General features: G+C 38.1%; 1 protein-coding gene across 1 annotated transcript; it reads left to right on the top strand.

Moving 5' to 3' along the window:
• The first annotated feature begins 7,773 nt into the window (after positions 1-7,773).
• Positions 7,774-22,365, top strand: lyn (LYN proto-oncogene, Src family tyrosine kinase). The gene is made up of 13 exons (XM_005943773.3): positions 7,774-7,955; positions 11,687-11,823; positions 12,247-12,289; positions 13,040-13,145; positions 14,433-14,531; positions 14,650-14,753; positions 14,905-15,054; positions 15,718-15,870; positions 18,044-18,226; positions 18,368-18,444; positions 18,785-18,938; positions 20,597-20,728; positions 21,228-22,365. Exons 2-13 carry the CDS (start codon positions 11,692-11,694, stop codon positions 21,428-21,430), a joined length of 1,536 nt encoding a protein of 511 aa, XP_005943835.1. The 5' UTR covers positions 7,774-7,955; positions 11,687-11,691; the 3' UTR covers positions 21,431-22,365.
• The last annotated feature ends 5 nt before the right edge of the window (positions 22,366-22,370 follow it).

Genomic DNA, 22,370 nt, shown 5'->3' on the forward strand with positions numbered 1-22,370 from the left:
TCAGTGAATAAGTGAGCTGAGCTTCTCTTTGCCATCACACAGAAGAAAAAGAGGACCCGCACAGCCTGTGAAACTGGTGGGAGTGATTTGATGTCATCTCTTTGCCAGTAATCAGATTCCTTTTCAAAACTTTCCAAATGCGCCCCGCTGAAACCCTCAGCCACATATACAAAGAGCAGAGGGCGTTTCTACGGCAACAAAGTCTAAGCTACTGACATTGGTGTCTGAGTGCCAGAACAAACATCGCACCTGAAGCATTTGTATGATTTTTAATTTGTATTTATTTATTGCCAAATTATAGATAAAAGCTGATGTGGCATTAAATGTATTTGCTCCCCCAAAGGCAATGAATGCTCCACGTCACTGGTTACATGTTGTATGCTATATGGTCTGTATTTCCACACAGCCTGTTACTCACTGCTGAAATTACTATAGAATTTTAAGAATTCTTTATCTGTTTCATAATGAAGTACTCTTTACTCCCCACTGACACAGTATCAAAGGAATACCTGATGCACATTTGGCTGATTGTAAGGCATCGCTTCTTATTCTCTCTGACAACAGCGCCATCCTGTGGTTTGAACCAAGCATTTCCAACGATTATCTCCTGGCCTTGTCGTGTTTAAAGAGCACCTTTCAACAGGAATTACAAAAGTAAAGTTACATCTAATGACATTAAGCTTACTTCCCATCATGTTCTCTGCACTGAGATCTACTGAATGCAATTGTTTGGATTTCATATGGACTTGTTTTTCATCTTAGTGTGGCAGCACCTGCCCAGTGCACATGCATCAGTAGTCGCACACTAGCAAACCTCCTTTTGAAATGATTCATTTAAAAATGGAGAAATATAGCCTGCACTGAAGCATCTTATTTCTCTAAATGTGTTTTCCTAAAGTTCTATGACTCACACGGCATTAAGACTAACTAATGAGTCAGTGACAAGAAATCCAGGGAACATGTTTCACAGGTAAAATATGTATCTATCATTTTAAAAAAATGTTTTAAAAAAACCCCCATCAGTTTTGATCATTTTATTACACTACACGATCCTAAAATCTTAAACTAATTTCTAAAGTTTTACATAATCTGGCCCCTAAGGCGCTCAGTGATCTTGTGGTTCCTCTTAAAAGCTTTGGATTCAGTAACAAATGGAGCACCTAATGGAAACTGCAAGATTGCATTACACAAATCCTCATTTGGACAGATAGCATTTTCTATTTAGGGAATTGGCTTGATACAGGACCCTGACTGGGATCCTTTTTTAAAATTAAACTTCTTGAAAGAGGAATCTGTCATGCAGTCATGAATAATCTCCTGTATCTTGTTTTATACTACTTCACTATACTGTTTGTCCCCTGTGCTGCCCTATGCAGTATTTATTTTGCAGATTGTAGATCTTATTTAGTTTTGTCTGTATGTGTTTTGAGGACAGGGATTGCAAACTAGATTAAACCCACAACACGTGTCATTTAAATCAGCTTTCTTCCCATTTTGATGCTCAGATTGAAATTCAGCAGGTTTTCTTGTCCACGTTCACATGTCTACATAGATATTTACATTAACAAGAAGTTGGACAGGTGTAACTAATAAAGTGGCAAGTGAGTGTATATTTTCAGTATATTTTCTTTCTAGTCTTCACTGTTTAAAATGGAAAAAAGAGTGCTTTATGTCTGGAAATATTTGATAAATAATATAGGCCATTTACCTTAATAAAAAACAAAAAATTGGACTGCAGCTAACTTTTTCTTTCAGTAAATAATTAATTATTTCCATGAATCAATTAATCTTTTTTTTTTGTCCATAAAGACTCAGAAAATATTGTCATTTTTATCTCGGATATGTAAAAGCCTTTCACAACAAAAAGCTTGAGGCATTCAATGTTGCATGATAAACGAAAGTCATTTCATAAATGTTATTATTCTTTTTTTTATTAAGAATAAAAAATAAAATAATAATTTAAATAACAATAAAAAAAAATTATAAAGAACTAACACTGAATAAATTTCGAATTAACCTACATTATAGTGTGTTTATTTTATATGTTAAATAATGGATATATTTGAGTTTAGTGTTTTGGTTGTCATATTTACGAGGTGACGTGAAACACATCATAAGCATCGGTGCTGCTCAGAGCTCTCTCCTCTCATCCTTTTGTGCCCGTTGTCCAATGAGCGATCAGATACGGATTGCCGTCTGCTCATTGGTCGCGAAGGAGGAAGATGCGGCGGCCATGGAGAATAGATTAAGGACTTTTCAAACCGTCCTGCTGGTGTGATTGATATTCGGTGATTTCAAGCCCGGGCACATCGCGCTATGTAGCGTAATCTCACTGTGTTGGTACCGAAGTCTCGTTGCTTGGCTTCGGTGGTTTTTTGGCCACATATACTTGTAGTTTATTCCTTTGGTTTTGTGTTGTTTGTTCTGTTTGGTCGTTTGATATGATGTCGGGCCCGTTGTGCTGCTTTGAGTGAAGTCCCTCCCTCCCTACACAATGTAGCGCCGAGTTCTTCCAACAGATACGTCATCACTGAAGGTAAGGAAATACTGAGAACCGGACTTAAACGGAACGAAATCCTGTCACGTGTTTTTGTGGTAGACGGACTTCACCTGGTTCTTGACTTGAGGACTTGAAGGCCTGCTTTATGGCCGGATTACCAAAGGACCGAATAGCTGTGCAAATGAATGACATGCAGGATTGTTCAGGCTTAAGACAGAGAACACTGACACACGTGCCTCCCTGCGCAGGTACAGATATTTAATGGTTGAATTAACTTATTAAAACAACACATGGTATCCTTATTGCCTCTTTTCGTGTCGTTTGTAAAGTAGCACTATCATAATATCACAAGACCTTTCAAGCAACCCTGCATTACACAACGAGTTGCAAAAGTACACACTGTGGTGTGTGTAGGTGAACCACTGAGAGTAAATGTACAGCTGCTCTTCTTGTAGGTGTTGCTGTGTGAACAATGCGTGAGCGATGTCTGATGTTGAGGCCACATACGCAGACTTCATCGCTTCTGGCAGGACGGGCCGGAGGAACGCCTTGCATGACATCCTGCAGAGTCCCACCGACCCTGAGGGAAGAGAGATGCCCCTCACCCTGTCTCTGTCCCAGCTGCACATCAACGCAGGAGGAGGAGGTAATACGCTGCACTGATTTGTTTGGGGTGTACCACCCCTGGGATCGGAATCAGAATTTAACTGTCTGGTCGCACAAAATCCTGTATATAAATTCCACTCTGTTTTATTTATATAGGGCCAATTTACAACAAGGTAAAGATGCTACTGTACTACTACTGTAATCAAACAATCCTCTGTGAGCAAACACTTGGCGACAGTGCGAAGAAAGAAGTTCTTTTAAACAGGAAGAGACCTGGCAGAATCAGGTTCAGGGAGGAGAAGCCATCTACCATCTACGCAGGAGTTTGAGATGGTTATCAGAATAATTTTTATTTGGCCTAGTTTGTGCACATAAACAAGGAATTTGACTCTGGTTCACTTTAGTCTCTGTATCCAAAATTTTTTTTAAATAGGCAATAGATAAATAGGCATATATCTATATATACAAGGAGAACATGCATATGAGGACATGATTAAAAAAAGTAAGGAAAATAGAAGTTACAGAACATCTTAAGAACTTATACAAACTATAACAAATTTAACACCTTTCAATTTCAACGGAAAGCTGAAAAGTAATGCTGCCTTAACACATCTAAAGCCATGCACCATCCGGAGGAAGTCCAGAGGATCTGAAAAGGTAATGCTTAGTCTTCACTGTGAAAATGAGAGCCAAACTTCTGAGGTGGTCTGTACCAAATAACAAACCATAATAGTGATCAGATAAATGCTCCAAAAGGATACAACAACACACACAGTGAGGAGGTCCAGTCTAAGGACTCAGAGCAGTGGACGTGTCCTAGCAGGCAGCGATCAGCTGCAGCTGCCTGTGTTGGGGCACAATGCCCCTAACTCAGTTATGCAGGTGGATGAGTTATAAAATATGGGAAAACTACACATGGAGATCAAAGCTGTCTTTGAGTGTACTCACTTTTAGAGTCAACCTCATCTAGTGCCACCTGGAGGAACTGCAGTTTTTGCCACTCCCTTGTTGGCTTCATTTTTCAGCTCTGGAGGGTGCTCCTTGCACCGACCTACACTAAAAACTTTAAAATCATTCTTTTTGTACTTTAACTAACCCAAACAAAGGTAGAAATGAGCCCTGCTATACTTCCTACCACCAGGAGAAGTAATTATCTTTTGGTTATATAAAGAGGGTGAGGACAAATGAAGTGGTTGTTCCAGTTGAAGAACACATCTAGCAGAAGAGATAAGTTATTGCAAACAGTGGATGTTATGGTGTATTTTACTTTCTTTTTTTTTTTTTTTAAAGCAACAATTACACAGCTGATAGCATCCAGAAAGTTTTTAATGTGGTGTTCTAACCTGCTTTCTTTTTTTTCTTTTTGTAGATGGAGACGACACTGAGGACAGCCAGAGCTCCTCCTCTTCGGCTCAGAGGGAGGCGGAGCAGAGGAACAGCTAACCTGCAGCACACTCCAGCCCGCAGACAGAGATTTGCAGGATGGAGTGAGGCTCCCACCATGATGAACCTGTTTGTCCAAAGTGGGCTGGTGGCTGGAGGGTAGTACCGTCACTGCTGATATGCCTTCAAGCAGGGCACAGTCTTCCAAATTCAACTCGAGAAGTGCTGTAATGTGAACACCCAGTGTGGCTCTGCTGTGCACTAGAATAACAGATTGATTGCAGGGTGCTTTTCAGAATCGGGGGTAAGCAGAGAGGCCAATTTGTAGCTCTTGTAAAGCTAATTTTATTTTCAGTCTTAGTTACTAAACAATATAGGTTGGGGGACTGAAATACAGGAAGAAAATAGACGTGGCTCCTTTGTGAGTTTTATAGTAGTTGAAGCAATTTGTAAGACCACTGACATGTGCTGAAGTAATGGCTCACAGTGGGAGTAGCATGTCTGTAGAAGTAGTGGTGCTGATAGATTGTACTGCCAGTTAATGGCTTTATGCTAACGCTAAGTTGATAATATTGCAGAGGAAAATGGATTGGGCTGAAGTAAACCTGAGAGGACGATGCTGCGGTTTGACTTCTTGTTTATATGCTGAAGAGTGTGTTCACTGTTCTGTACTGTAGAAAGCAGCAGGATGCAACAGAGCAGTAGCCTTGTGGTCTGTTGACACCAATATTACTTAATATTGCACTTTCACTCAGTTTAAATGTCAGTCGCTCAGTGATTAAAGATTGATGATATACATATTTAAAAAAAATGTTTATACTTACAAAAGGGTTTTTTGTTTTTTTTAACAATTTCATTATCACGACCTTTGAGGAATGGTTTGACATTTTTGTAAATGCATTTCTTCACTTTCTTGCTAATGAAATGATAAAATGTATATGTGCTATATAATGCATGTAGCTAGAGTTTGTCTTAATAGCCACCAGGGGGCAATAGATGTGGTTGCAAGATCTCAATCTGATGTCTCTGTGCTGTGTTGTATGTACATCATAATAATATTGTTGGTCCAGGATTAACATAGCAACTGAGCATTCAGTTAGCACTAGCTAAGAAGCTAGTGAATGCTGTTAAAAACTGTCACTAGTAAACCACGAGTCATTTGGCTAACAACAAACCTAACTTGATAATACAGTTATTATTATTATTATTTAATATATTATATATATATATATTATTTAATATATGGTATTAAATCATAAGTAAAGCACTTGAAAATTTTACGATTTGATCCAAAAGTTGTTTTTTTTCTTGACATTTTAAAGCTATGACATCACAAGAACATGACTGGTCAGTTGCAATGTTGATCCCAGATGATGCAGGAACAACACCGACACGAAGTTATGAGATACCCCTGTTCCAAGACGATTTCTAGTCCTATTGAGGTCTAAGGGGAAATGACCCCCAGACATGGCCTCTAAAAACTTTCCTGCTGTGTTTATGGGCTCAGCCCCTCATATCAGGTCATACCAGATAAAACACTGAGTCAGTTTTGTAAATTATGGTCATTTTAAGTCTCGGAAGGATTATTAGGATCTACTCATTGACTAATAACTCGTTAACCACTGAGTGTTTGCTTTCACACTGACATCCAATCCTCTCTCTTAACCTCCAGTTTCAAAAGACCAAGACAGTGATGACAGAAATGCTTAAAGTAGGAATTCAGACACATATGGGTGATGTTGTCTGGTCTATGGTTAGCGCTGAGGTGGCCTGCAGATGGACATATTGACTAATATGAAGTAAACAAATGAATTAGATAACAGAAACGTCCTTACAGGTTACAATTAAAAGATTAGCATAAAAAAAATTCACCCAAATCTTACATTTTGCTAACTGTCTGATATGCACGTTTACACAGGCCACTGATAAAACCTGTTGCATTTGAATCACGTTAAAATAGTCTAATGTAATATCATATATGGCATTGATGAGCTGTTTTGTCACATAATGTTGCTTGGATCAGAGCTGTTGGCTTCACATTATAATACACTGGCCCCACATTACCTTCACTTTTTAGCGTGCAGGGGGATGAGAGGTGACGTGACCTCCAGGGAGTGCGTAACCAACTCTATGAGATAATTAAGGATTCTAAAAATCATAAATCTTGCAACACTACTCTAGTGTACTAGTGAGCTGCAAATTAGCATAATAAACACTCTTTATACTTGACAGCTAAGCTAATTATCTGCAGGCTCCAGCTACATTGTTAAGAGATTGATCTTGTCATCTGTCATCAGTTCACTAAGAAAGTGCATTGCCCAAAATGTCAAACTGTTCCTTAAATGTAGATATGCAATACACCGCGGAGCTTCCAGGATTTATAACATTGTTTGTTTGTTTGTTTTCTGACACTGAGCCTGAGCTATGTTCCTGCTACTGTGTGTAATAGCTAGCTGATGTTATCATCTGTACAGACCACCACGCATGCACAAAACTCTGTGTTGTCATTTTCTTCACCATTTTTGCGAACTATAACCTTCCTGTAATCCTCCAGCTTGACAGTAAGTCAATCATACTGAAGATAATGTAGCTATAAATGTTTATTTTGTAATCCTCACTCAATCAGGTGTTTAGATTGTAAACTGCCATGTAACTGTTTCGGGGCTCACTCTGGTTTCAAAGTAGACTGTGTAAATGCAGCTGTTCAGCATGTTGGATTTTGGCAGGTGCATGATTCTGTGAAATTTGTAGCTGTTTGTCTGAATGTGCATAACCGTATTTTCTACTCTCCGTGTCAAACAAAGTGAAATAAACTGGACAAGAGGAAAAATGCAAGTCTTCTGTGCTGCTGTACGCCTGCGGTTTGACCAGCAGGTAGCACTGTGGGAGAATTTATGAAACGTGCATTAGACTTCAACTGTGAACAACTAATGTATATATATATATGTGTATAGAATGACTTATTCAATTATTGTTTTTTCTAAAAAGGACATGAGAGGAATTTTTAAAAATATTTTTTAAGAGGATTAGATTAAATTAAAGGGATTCTATGACACACTGGAAAATTCTCCCCCACTTCAGGTTAAACATATAGTATTTCCATACGTGTAGCGCTGAAAGGCCATCTGTCTGCTGTGTCTTTCAGTCTCTTTCACTCTGTGTGTGTGTGTGTGTGTGTGTGTGTGTGTGTGTGTGTGTGCGCAGTGCTGATTATGCAAATAATCATTAGACAATTGTACCAGGAAGTTTCACTAAGAAAGAAAAATCCCCAACCAGTTCCTCATTCACTCATTGGTATAACAGTCCAGGTCGGCCAGCTGACCCACTTGTCAAACCACCTCAACACCAACGCACTGCATGTGTCACCCACTTCCATGTCAAGCACAGAGAGGACGTAGCTGAGGAGTGAAACGGTTCTACATTTTGGATTAACCGTTTTCTTAACCAAGGATACAGACTGAGACAGGTAAGCTGTAATGTCCAAGTGACATCAGGCAGACGCATGCTTGGTTTACACAGACGCATTAGGAGAGGTAAAAGTGTATGTAACTTTTTTTTATTAGTAGGAAAAAAGTAAATGTAAGAAGTTTTATTAAATTGTTTTTTGTTTTTTTTTGTTCTGTGTTTTTGTGGACGCTTTATTCATTAACCACAATCATGACTCACATTAAGCATAATTAGTTTAAGGAAAATTCTCTACAGTGCAACATGTTTAAAATCAGTGCTTTATTTTCTATTATAAAAGTTTTATTCCTATGGTTTCATGTATGGTATAGCGACGGATTAAACATTAAAATTCACTGCATTTATTGACGTATCCAGACTTTTCCTCAGTCTATTGCAAAAGGAGGAAGTGTGTGTCTGTGTGTGTGTGTGTGTCATAGTCCAATATATCATGCGTGTGTGCCCTTAAGCCTTTCAGACCCCTAGTTTCCGGCTGTTTGCTGACAAGTTAAAAATATAACAGAGGCACTGAACCAACAAAGTGCAAAACAAGCCTGTGCAAACCTGCCAAACCGCTGGCTAATGCATTCACTGACCTTTTTCTACCAAGAAAAATATGGTTTTACCATTTTCTTTACATTTACTCCCTGCCATCTCAGTTCACAAATGTGTTGTAGGCTGGTTTTCAGGTGTGCTTGTTTTGTATTTGCATTAGGTTAATGGTGTGTCCCCCCCCCCTACTCAAACAACTCAATTCAGGCCAGCTAGGTCCAGCAACTTTATTCAGCACTCAGTCTTTCCACATGAATATAAGATATTAACTATTTTTAACGTTATATGGTAGGATAGCTGTGCTTTGCTATCACCGGCAGCCTAGAAGCAACAGAAGTAAATGCTTTTAGCAAGGAGAATGCAAGGTTTTGGTGTTGGTAAAGAAAAACTTTGGTATCAGATCAAATATTTCCAGATGAACCCTATTGTTGGGATTTGTCATATTTTCTTCCCTAAAATGTACTACCTTACTATTACTGATAATAATGTTATCAAGTCAAAATTTCATTTAAGCTGTTTGGCTTGGTCGAAAACCTAATATGCCTCAATATAATAACCTAATAATATTTCTGCCAGCCTAAGCAGTGCTTTCTCCAATTAGCATAAATTAGCATTAGCAAAATCAACATGTTAGCGCCAGTATGAAGAGCATGTTAGCTAGCACTAAAAAAACAAAAAACAAACAAAAAAAACCCAAACAACCCACGCTAATTCATTTTTTGTGGGGGTTTTCTTTCTTGTTTTGTCCTGTTTTATTTCCTGACTTCCCTAACACAATTCATCAAAGAATATCTCATCTCCTTAGAACTTCTGTTCTAGCTTTTTAAAAATTTTAAAAGGCTATTTGCTGACCTACAGGACTAGTTGAACATGTTCCCCTTTTCTCTGCAGTTCAGCTGTGCACTTTAGTTTCCTGGAGAAGGACAGAAGCTTTTTATTTATTTATTTTTCCGTTGTACTTTGAATAACAGATGTTAAAAACCAACGTGCACTTCTGCTCTACAGCAACATGTTTTGTTCTTTTTTTCCCCTTTTTTTCCCTGTAGGGAAGCACTCAAAGTTTATTTGACCTGGTTTAATTTTAGTGCTTTATATTTTTGTGCTTTTAAGCCATATTGCTTGACAATCTAAGTATAAATGGTTTTAAAGGTGGTGTTTCTCACGCTCATAGGAAGTTTAGTTTTAATTTAGACAGTTACTCATATATAAAAATCCTTTTTATGTTCACACATTACCTTTGTAAAATATTTTCATTGTTAAACTCAAGGTACAAATATCACTTTGTTTGTCCTTAAAACTACAATATAGAAATATATATAAAAAAAAATATAAATATAAATATAAAAAAAAAAATGACAAAGGATGAACTGAAGCTCTGCCATCACGTAATGTCGCATACTGCTGTTTCTGATGTCATTTAGAGAAAAAAAAAAAAAAAAAAAAACTACAATATAGGAGATACATACTTTTAATGTTTTTGACTTTTATACATAACACCTCTCTCTCATAAAAACCAACATCACCAGTTAAAAAGATGTTGTTTTTTCTTTGCGACTTTGTCATCTTTGTGGGCATGTGGTCAGTATGTGTGCATGTAGAAAGCAAGTGCACATTGGTGGCGGTGGGCTTCATGCTGGTTAGCTACCCACACAAAAGTCAAAAGAAGAAAAAACAATGCAGCAAACTGCAGCAATACATGTTTGATTTCCCTGAACAGAAACCACCATTGGATAAATTGCAGCCATGTCAGAATACAGGGAAGCAGCAGTGACATTGTGACATATTTTTTTCTAAAGAACTACTTTGAGACATTCACATTTTTATTGAATTTTCGTTGAGTTACAGCAGTAACTCAACAAAGTTACTCAACTCAACAAACGTAGAATTTTTCACCTGAAATATTAGAGTTTGTGTAAGAAGTGCCATGGCTAATGACATTTAGACTACTGGAAACATTGGTTACCATGGTGTTGCTGAAAGTTAGATTAAAAGACTGTTACCAGTTGTAATCTTGTTAAATATATAGCTGAATCGAGCAAGTCATTAGTCTAGCTTAGCATAAGCTTTAATGGTGAAAGAGCTAGCTTGGCTCTGCCAGAAGCTTGAAGGTGGCATTCAAAGCTCACAAATGAAGATATGCATTTTGGACTTATATGTATTTTAAACCCACCCAGGTCTGATATAAATGATACAAAGCGTGTGCTCAGTCCAGAACCTGTGCATGTAAAACCTCATCAGGTCTTGTAAGATGCTAATGCTATGGATATAGAGGCAGAAGTAGCAGAATGTCTCATTCAAGTCTATTTTGGGTACACTGCATCATCAAATCCTCCCTGTTCTGCTTCTCGTTTTTACTGAAAGCTCTTTTCCTGAAAGTGGCAAAGACAGCAGCAGCTTACTTGGTCACTGAAACATCCCTAAAAACAGAGCAAGAAATTAAAATGCAATGTAGACAGAACAATCTGTGTTTTGAGCAAAATGGTGAAAAAAAACACCCATCGTACTGGACATACTTCCCCATATAAATATGATAAAAGTTGGGTTTTTTGTTTACACCTTTTGATGTATGATTGAAAGAGTATTACTCAGCAATGCCTTTGCACCCCTATTATGTTAACAATCCAGTTAGAGGTCGACATCATTATTTTTATATATCTGGTGCTAAGTGGTGCTGCACCTTTCCTGTGACATTCCCATAAGATGTAAATCAGAGTGCAGTATAAAAGTCAGTACAGTCAGTGGTGTGGTGCGGCTGCGAGGGAGGCAGCTGGACAGCATGAGCAATCACGCCACATTCACTTATAGGTCCTGATGTGGTTGGTGTTAGTGTGTGTGACTGCGAACTGCAAAGCTGCAGCTGCGTGCAAGGACAGCAACGGTGATAATAAAGATGCTGAAAAGCATGGAACCGAGGACAGGTCTGCCGTGGAGTTATTACAGTTACATTTGCACATGTGCAGCAGTTTGTTTTTGTGAAACAACTTATTATTATCACTTCTTGTTATCTTCCCCTTTATGTTGAACTTATAAATAACACTGGAAACTTGACACCAGTTTGAATCTTTATTTTCACATGTAAGAACTGAAGAGTCACAGGTGTCTGCTGCCACACTTTATACGCATTGTGTTTTTTCAGCAGGTGTAAATGGTATATTTGTAACAGCTTTTTTCAATCTTTCTTTTTCTCACTTCCTCGTGCAGACAGAATGGGCTGCATGAAATCCACGCTAAATCAAGGTCTGAGCGGAGGTGTGGACCAAAAAATGGGCCAACATGCTGTCCATTCTGAACAGTCACGCTATGTTAGAGACCCCACCTTTAATCCAAAAGTCAACACGGTAAGTAGTAAGACTTGGGTGGACCTTACACTCAATCTCAAGTGTGGTTGAGTGTTAACAGCAACAAAATCGTTAGATAACAAAAAGTCAAATCATAAATGGAAAGCATGCTATTGTTTTCATTCAATCAAAAATTGACTTATAATCGTCATTTGGTTTTTTCATCATTATTGTATTGTATGAAGAACAGAATGATTCAGTTTTCTTTACATCAAAGATATGACCTTTCTTTTTGTTTTTGAAAAAAGTTGCTCAATGTTTCCTGCCTAATAGAATTTCCCATTTGCAAAAGATGACATCTATTACAAGGAAATGACAAAAGTCTGTGCAAAAATCTCTATGTAAATAATGTCTGCCTTAAAATAATGGAAGTAATGATGATAGAATGACACTGTGTAACTTTAATATTGTTTCCTTTTGCAGAATAACTCACTGTTACCGGGTCAGTTGTTCCAAAAAATGGAGGGTACGACCCTTTCTTCCTTGTTCTTTGTTTATTTATCTGCTGTCTGTTCATTGTTTCGTACTACTATACTGTACTTCTGGTAACACCTGTATGTGGTAGCTTCTAAGGTAATAGGGAATTCACTCACCTCAAAGTATGTATAGTGAAACAGTTAGGCCCCAGAAGTCCTCATAGTCATGAAAGACAAAATCTTCATCTTCTTTTGTTAGTTTTTTAACTTTGACCCATTTTGAGATTTCACCGGCAAATTTTGACTGATTCAAGGTTTATTTACTAATTTAGCAAATTCACCAAGAAAATTATTCTAAAGCTAAACTTTAGAATAAATAAACCAGTCAAATATATGAGTATAGGTTAAAATAGAAAGTAATCTTAGTTATGATAGTTTTTATTTAGAAAAGAGATCCTTATAGGAAGGCTAGTCACTACATTTGACCATGTAATTTTCCGCATTATATTAAAACTCTTTTATCTTAGCAATGTACACAAAGGCGTTTAAGTACATCCAACGAAGTTGCAATTTAAACATTAAATTATCATTAGTCATTACTGATTGAGACTACAGCTACTTATAAGTAGGTTGTGTAAACTGATAAGCTAGGTGCATGCCCTATTATTGCTTCTGTCTGACGTTTCTGTACATGTTGTCCCCGTTTCTTTACATAGTTTAAAAATAGAACAACCTTTGTATTGATCTATGAGCCTATTTGCATGTGTTAAATGATGACAATTTTCTCTTTCCTATTTCAGAACAAAAGGGGGTGGGTAAAATAGTGATTGCCCTTTTCCCATATGAAGCTGCACATCCCGATGACTTAGGATTCAAGAAGGGAGAAAAGATGAAAATTCTAGAAGAGTGAGTGTCTGGTATTTATGGTACACTGATTCATTCTCAGAAAATGTGTCATCATTTCTACAAATGGCAAGAATCACTTCCACTGTTATATATAGCCCCCCAGTTTTAGATAGACAAACTGACACCCTTTTACATGTAAAGATTATTTTTTACTATTTGAATAAAAATCCTTTGTAGTCTGGATTTTTAATCAGGGGCTAGAAAGTGAGAGCGTATTTCTCCCATATTGGCTTCTCTTCACTGGCTCTCTGTTTAATGCCGATCTAAAATTCTTCTCCTCACATAGAAAGTGCTGGACGATCAGGTCCTGTCTTATGTTAAAGACCTCGTCGTACCACATCATCCCAGTAAAGCACTTTATTGTGGTTCTTAGAATATTTAAAAGCCTTCAGCTTTCAGGCCCCCTGTCTCCCTGTCCTCTCCCCCAGTCAGTCAGATGGCTTCTCTCTTCACTAACTCAAAAAATTCAAAGCAAAAAATCCCCAAATTTCTTTTTATTCTTTTTAATCATGGCCTGGTTCCTTCCTTCTCTATATTTTGTTTCATCTGTCCAAATTTTGTTTAGCTTTTGTGGCAAGCTTAATCTAGCCCACCAGTGACACTCCCTGAGTGTTCTGAATCCTCTATATTTTCATTTAGAAAGCCATTTCTCAATTGCAGACTATGGCAGTTATACAAATATCCTCACTGCGTGTTCTTCTTGACTTGGTTGTGAAGCTATTTTTCTCAACCATGGGAACAATCTTTTCAGCATGCGCTTAATTTGGGATTTAGCCATTGCTAAAGTTTTGTGCCATCTCTCGGATTGGCTTATTATGTTTTTTCAGACTAATGATGGTCTCCTTCATTTGCAAAGACATCTCTTTTGGCTTCATAGTTGAAATTACAGTGACAAAATATAAAAGTTTAACTTGGTAAATCAATTTCAGGTATTATGTCTTCTTCCTCTGTGATGTCCAGTAACTTTTGAGCCTCTGAAAATGAGGCTGAGGATGTATGAAAATGACTGTAAACTAAACAGTTAATGCAAAATTTTTGTTATAAAAAGATCATATAAGTTTTATAAAAGATTTCTGCAATGTGTGAATGTATTTTAGGCTAAATTACTTGCCCATGAGACAAAATAGCATTTCAGTTCAGAAATAATATTTCTCTGAATATAGGAATTACACTAAGTTAAACGATGGAATTTAATTTTAAAAAATCATCTTTCAAGACCTTTTCAGAACATCTCTGTCAATGCAAATGATTGTTCTAAAATGTATATGAATATTTATGAATTGACAGACATGGTGAGTGGTGGAAAGCGAAGTCTCTGGTAAACGACAAAGAGGGATTCATCCCGTCCAACTATGTGGCCCAAGCTGACACCATGGAGACAGAGGAGTATGTACTTGTTTCCTAATATTACTTCATGTTATTCAGATTACATTATTCATTTTTGCATTCAGCATCAACGTTATGTATGTTACCAAATATTTATTATGTTTTTTGTTCCGTGCAGTTGGTTTTTCAAGGACATCACAAGGAAGGATGCAGAGAGGCAGCTGCTGGCACCAGCGAACAAGCCAGGCGCTTATCTAATCAGAGAAAGTGAAACATCAAAAGGTATGGCTACCATGGTAGCTCTGAGATACCGACATACATTCAGCAGCATTCTCCACTTTGGACACGTGGAGTTGTGACATTGTGTGTGCTTGATTTGAATGATCATGAATCACCAGTCACTCTTTTTTTTTTCTTCATGATTTTTCCACAGGGAGTTACTCGTTGTCCATCAGAGATGTGGACGCCCAGGGAACAGACTCAGTGAAACATTACAAGATCAGGATGCTGGATAATGGCGGCTGCTACATCTCTCCTAAAATCTCCTTTCGGGATATTAGCAGCATGATTAAACACTATCACAGTGAGTACAGTGCAGCCAAAAGTCTGTTTTCACACTAAAACGTTGTATCTGTGAAATATTATTTTATATGGGAAAATAAAAGATTAATTTCTACTGCAAATCCATTTACAGTACTGACTATTTATTACTGCAAATAAAAATAAAGTAATAATAATGTAAATTAAGCAACCTAATAATGCTATAAATGTAAAAAAAAACTGTAAATAAAAAATAATCTATTATTAAAAGTAATACTGAAGTTGTGGAGGAAAAACAGCAACACTGTAGCCACTTTTACAGTAACTTCCTTAACAACCTTTTCACAGGGTAGCGTGCTCATACCTCTTCTAATAAATCTCATATATTCTGTTTGTCCACATAAACAAGTTTTAGAAACATACAAGCTGTGGCCTTATGTAGAATTATGCTTTGTATGTAAATGACTGTATGATTTCTCTGGGTGCTTCCTTTTTGCCTAATAATGTGAAACAAGTGACAAAAAGAGCCAGCTTTGCTCCCTCCACCTGCTTCCTATGTTTGTGCAAAGCAAAGCTAGTTGGTTTCCAGCTTTTGCTCTACACTTGCTGATCAGAGAACAATGTTGATCTTCTCATTACAAAAAGATTACACATGCTATGTTATTGATTAGGAAGACTGAGCACTGTCTGTGTGTGTGCCTTCCAGACAAACCGGATGGCCTGTGCCGTAAACTTGAGCGTCCTTGTGCAAAACCCAAAGCTCAGAAACCTTGGGATAAGGATGCCTGGGAGATATCCAAAGACTCTATTAAGATGGTGAAGAAACTTGGAGCAGGCCAGTTTGGAGAAGTCTGGATGGGTGAGTAGAAATGACTTTTATGTCCAAGAGTTGACAAGGGAAGAAATTGCCAAAGAAAGGGAACGCACAATGATTTTTACCACTCTAGCCCTTCAAATAAAGACCACAACGAGGTCCCTTTAAGATACACGAGAGTATTGTTTCACAAAGAGCACAAGAGGTAGGGCACGTGGCCTTTTATCACTGGTAAATTATTACCTCATGAATTCTATGACATTCCCAGCGTTATTTCCGAGAAGGCAGCCGGCCTGTAAGTGGCAGCTAACACGGATTTGGCACTTGACAAGAGAAAATCAAAGACTGGGAGACAGCAGATAAGTAACAAGGGAGCATATCTTTTTATGAGCTCCTTTATGAAGGAACAAGATTTCTAATTCCCTTCTATCATTTACAGTAAACACAGACGCAGGGAAGTGAGCGGTACAAGGAAGTTCCATTTCCCTCTAATTAAAACAAAAATGACTTCCTACTTTTGTTGTCCATGAGGTACAGGACCGCGCTCTGTTACAAAAAAAACCCCAAACCACGACCGCCTGCATGTCTGCCTCTGCTCAGACCATCTCATTGATGTGTCGATGAGTGCTGTCGTCTGTGGAGGAAATGTTTGAGTCCGCGGGGTGATTTGCGTGTGAGGTTTCAGAGGAATGATCACAAACAAATAGATGCGTATCATTTGTAAAAAGCGCTACCGCAGAGAAGGTTTTATTGCACAGTTTCATGAACAAACCGAAGCTGACTTTGTTTTACGACTTTTAAGTGCTTTTTTCAAAGATTTTTTGTTTTTTGTGGCTTCTGACTTACACAACTGCTTTTTCACTTCGTTAAATATAAGGGGAAGTATGTGAGAACAAGTGTGTTGCCATTTGTGCCGTCTCTGTTAGTGGGAAGTTATGTGATAGTTACGTCAATACTTTGAGGTATAATTTTCACTTCAACGACGACAACTGTGTCTGACATCACTAACAGCATCTTTACAATTAGATTCAAAAAGCTACACGTCATGAATTTATAGAGGTGTATTCACTGTGGTTTGCACTGAGGTCTGGGATAATAGAATAGAATAGAATAGAACAGAATAGAATAGCACTTTATTGTCATTGTACATGTACAACAAAATTATGTAAATAAACCCAAAAACAAGCATGTGCTACCATTACAGAAACTCCGCTGACTAAATTTACCAGTTGGCAGTACATCCATAACTGACTCTGAAACAATAAAACTCTGTGAATTATACACAGAGGGAGTTATAATAAAAGTTCAAACAAGCCACAACTCACCTTACATCTTTGCATTCAAACTGACGTACTGTATGCAGTTTCCACGCTACAATGTGACATTCAATCAACCCATAAATCATATTATTAATATCATTATGTAAGGCAACAACTTTTCCTTTGTTCTTGAACCAAAGTCACAAAAATGAGGTTTTTGTCAGGATCTTATAACTCGAAGGGAACAAAGCTAACACAACCTGACCCAAGGGTGGCCCAAAGGTTCTTTAGAATAGCTCTGCCAACAAGTCATGAATAAATAATGAATGCAATGGAATTTGCACAGCAGTTGCATTCTCTAAAGCAGATATGTTACTGCACCTGCCAGGATCTGAATAAAAGTTATGCAACTTTCAATCTGGGTGACAGATAATATTCACACCTACCTGAATTACCAATAACAGGGTGTTTAACGGATGGAAAGGGTGTCATTCCTGACTTCATAATGACACTGAGTGTTATGAGTAGCAGCAGATTCCAACATTTGTTCCGTGGATTCTTGTTTCCTTTATGCAGTTTTGTGGAATATTCATTTACAGATATGCTGCATTACATCATAACTGAAACCAGCTTAAAATGGAAACAAAAATCCACCTTTACAAACACTGTAACATGCAAACAAATGTGTCCAGTCATGCAAGTGGTCAGCTTTTGACAACATGGCATATTTTTCTCACCTGTCACTGAACGTTAAACAGTAAACACAGTGTTTTCCTTCCCGTTCTTTCCTTTAATTTGCATTTGTTTGGTGTAGTTGTTTCAGTTTCCTCAAAACTGTTTGTGGAAACGTATTTGTTTCCACAGGGAAACATTGAAAACAGTCCAAAGCCATGTAGCAGAGCATATCATGCTTTAAAGTTCTTCTTTCCCCATGCTTACTCTTCACGTTCTCCACTCAGCATACTACAACAACACAACCAAAGTGGCAGTGAAGACGCTGAAGCCGGGAACCATGACAGTTGAAGCTTTTTTGGATGAAGCCAACATGATGAAGACTCTGCAGCACGACAGGCTGGTGCGGCTCTATGCTGTTGTCACCAAGACAGAACCCATCTACATCATCACTGAATTCATGGCAAACGGTAAATGCCAAAAGTCTTTAGAAAAACTAAACTGGTTATTATGAAATTTTGTGGCCTAATCACAGAGTCGACACTCCAGTATAGGCATAGATGCAGACATGCAAAGCACTGACGCTGTTTTCTGTTCTGTCTCGTCTTTAGGGAGCCTGCTAGACTTTTTAAAGAGCGACACAGGATGCAGACTGCAGCTGCCCAAGCTCATTGATTTCTCTGCACAGGTGATTACACCAATATGCTTCTTTGTGACCTCGCTGCTCACTTGTCTCACTACTGTGAACCCTCCATACTTTCACTTTCAAACATGAGGTTGTTCTGTCCCAGCATCACACTGGCAGTGTCCATCCATCCATCCATCCATCCATCCATCCATCCATCCATCCATCCATCCATCCATCCATCCATCCATCCATCCACATAATCTAATAACAGATTGTTATTATTTGCTTGTAATTGCTTGTAACGGGGGTGATTATTTTTCTTTCACATTTCTTCTATTTTATGTAGGTTTTTTTCCCTTTCACTCTTAAGACTACACACCTTCCTCTTGCTCTGTTACAGATAGCAGAGGGCATGGCCTACATTGAGAAGAAGAATTATATTCACAGAGACCTCAGGGCGGCTAATGTCCTGGTGTCTGAGAGCCTGCTTTGTAAAATAGCAGATTTTGGCTTGGCGAGAATCATTGAGGATAACGAGTACTCTGCCAGAGAGGGTAAGTGTGTATGTGTGTATGTATGGGTATGTGTGTTTGCGCATATATGTGTATGTGCGTGTATGTTTGTGTCTATGTGTATGTGTGTGCGTGTGTATGAGAATTTGAACACGTCTCCACTTTTTCTGTGGAAGGGGGCTTTCCCAGCACAAATGAGACACTACCCTGGCTTGATGCTTGTGACATAGTGAAACAAAAAGCCCCTTTTGAGAAGTGGAAGCACCCGCAAAGATTTATGTTGAATCAGACACTTTTTGTTTCATGTACCAGTCACTCCACTTTTGTCTCACTGAAATCACACCACAGTGACCAATACCTCTGATGCCCCCAAACTACACTACCTCCTTTCACACTCCCACAAGGTTAAAATGAAGCAGGGAGTCCTTTTGGTACAGCCAACATTTCCCCATCATTCGATTAGAAAAAATAAATAAATAAAACGTCAAAAATTAAACATAGTTTTAGAACTATTTTCAGTCAAATTTTGGAAAACTGAATTGCCTTTTCATAAAGTTTATACCTACGCAGTATGGTTTTGATTTCACACCTGTAACATGCCACAAACTGGAGGACAGCGGAGGACAGGAACCGAACTAGGAGACTGATGTGTGGGGTTAACCACCATTTCCAAAACACTGACTATTTAGTGATTGTGACATTTCAAACATTTGGAATGAACAGGGTTCATGCTCAAATTGTGTACTTCAGCAATAAAGTCTCAGTCTTAGGCGTGGTCAGGGAGGTGACCGAGAACTGGGCTGCTTCTGCAGCTGAGCTTTAGAAATCGTTTTCATAGATAAGCGGAACCGTATGGCAGAGCAGCTAGACAGAAGCCAGAGTGAGTTAAAGACAGCCCACACCCTGCCTTTTTTCATACAGTGCATTTCAAGAATTACAAAAGGATGAGATAAAGATTCTGTCGTCAGCTGAAACAGAGTGAAGTGTTTAGGCAGCAAAAACAAAAAGTGTGGTAAACAGCAGACATTCTGAAGAAACATCCTGCAGAGTTCAGAAACCTGAGACTTGGATGTCATTTAGCACGGTGATGACCATTTCACTATAGCCAAGACAAGAGTGAAATGGAGTAGAATTTTTGTGGAAAGATGGCAGATGCTTGTCGTGTGCATTGTATTGAGTGAATCCCTTCTAATATAATGAAGAAAGGATTTACCAAAAGAGTCTGTGCAATGTAATCAATGAAACACTGAGGACGTGGAGTTCTTTTTTTATGAAAGGAGAATCAGGCAACAATGCTAACACTCTATCACCATGTCATCGATGACCGCTTTCATTACTTTACTTTTAACTTACATGGTGGGAATTTTTCAAAAACCTGTTTTGGCCTTTTTAATTGTGGGGGGAAAAAATCATTCATAGTTCATATTTTTCAAATTAAAGTAACTGTGCAGTAAAGTGCACGAGGAAGTGTCTGAATGCTATTTCTCAAGTGACTCATGAAACCTTATGAAACCCGTGTGATCACTGGTCTGGACCCAGGATGCTGAAACTATTTGCAATTGACGTTTTGAAATAAATCCAGCTACACAGATAGAATCTAAAACCTCATTTACAAAAACAGAACAGGTGATCTTTGGGATTGTGTGAGGGAATAATAGAATTATAATTTCACAGTGTCTGTTTGTGTGTGCATTCCACAGGAGCCAAATTCCCCATCAAGTGGACTGCTCCAGAGGCTATTAACTATGGCACCTTCACCATCAAATCTGACATGTGGTCATTCGGAGTCCTGCTCTATGAGATTATCACCTACGGGAAAATCCCTTACCCAGGTAAATATTAACCGCAGCACTGTTGATAACTGCTTGTGCATTTTAGTTTTTGGTAAATAAATAATGACATGGTGTCATGCTTTGCTGTTCTTCTGCACTTAAGTTTACCTAACTTTAAGACCTGCTGATAACCAGGTTAGTTTTTATTATGTTTTTTGAACCCTGTAAACACATAGGCATCACAAGCCAATGTTTATTGAGACTCTGGTATATGTTTGTCGAGACTCAGGTCTCTACATGACTGAGTGAAGTGTTTGTGTTGATATTTTTATTGTATTATACTGGTCTGAACTTCATAAACCTCTCCCCTGACACAGCTAACTGTAACCATAACTTTTATGACCCAGCCTCACTGAGCAGTAAGGTGTTATGCTGAGAAAGACTGCCCTCTGCTGGTGACTTTTGTGTTCTACTTCGGGTTGAGAATGTGACTGCGAGTACAAAAAGGTTCTCATTGGAAGCCTTTCCAGCAGTATTTACACTAATTTGGTGTCTGCAGGCATGACTAAAGGAGAGGTGATGTCCTCGATACAGCGTGGCTACAGGATGCCTCGGCCCGACAACTGTCCCACTGAGCTGTACGATATCATGATGTCCTGTTGGAAGAACAGACCTGAAGACAGGCCTACATTTGACTACCTACAGAGTGTCCTGGATGACTTCTACACCGCCACAGAGGGACAGTACCAGCAACAGCCATAGATGGAGACAAAACTGGAGAGACTTTTGGCACATAATGCAAGCAGCTTGTAAATAGCTTTATGTTTGGACCTACTTTGATATGTGATTGTATTTTCTATGTTTATATTCATGTATATATGATACATTCTGCAGTAAGCTGTGTGATATATTTACAGTGGACAAAATATAGTTTGCATGTTCCAGAATATAGTTTACTGCAGATTTTCAGGGTGTGTAAATATGAGGTTTTGTGCAGTTAAGCCTCGGTGATCTGGAGGAATTTTACAGAAGTAAAATTGTATCATATTATTTTTACTTTTGACACTGGATCTTGTTAATAAGTGTTTCAATAATTAGGGTGTTTGTGAGAGTTACTGAACAAACAGCAGGCATTATACAAAGAATTTGTGAAGCAATGATATGTAGGTTAAGAACACACTTTGCACGCAGTGCAAATTTTAAGTGGTGATATTTTGGGTTTACAAGCGATGGGATGAGTTTCTATGAGTTTTTGAGCATTGATTTTTCATAAATTTTATTTACTTTACAAGAAGAAATGGTAAATGAATATACACATTTTTACTCAGCCATACCACTCTCTTCAAAAAGATTTACATGACGATTATGATTACTCTGCATTTTTATTTTGGCATGAGAACTTACTTCGTCACAAGCTGCTCTTACTAAAATTAAAACAACGGTTTTCTTGTTTTTGTTGCTTTCTGTTTCAGAGACTTGTTGATGCCCCACTTCATATTGAAGTGCTCTAGCTCTTGCTTGTTTTTTTCTTCATCACATCATCATTTCCAGTAGGCTTTGTTATTAAAAGGAGATTTATGTTTCTTTTTTTTTTTTTTTAAATAAAGTGCAGTAATTGTTATGCTGTATTGAATGCTTTTGTACAAATGTGAAAAGAGCTTTAATAAATGCAGCAGGTAGCATTGTTTCCTTGGTGGCAAAT

This window comes from Haplochromis burtoni, unplaced genomic scaffold (assembly GCF_018398535.1).
Source record: "Haplochromis burtoni strain Fernald_Lab_line unplaced genomic scaffold, NCSU_Asbu1 Contig_380, whole genome shotgun sequence".
Lineage (NCBI taxonomy): Eukaryota > Metazoa > Chordata > Actinopteri > Cichliformes > Cichlidae > Haplochromis > Haplochromis burtoni.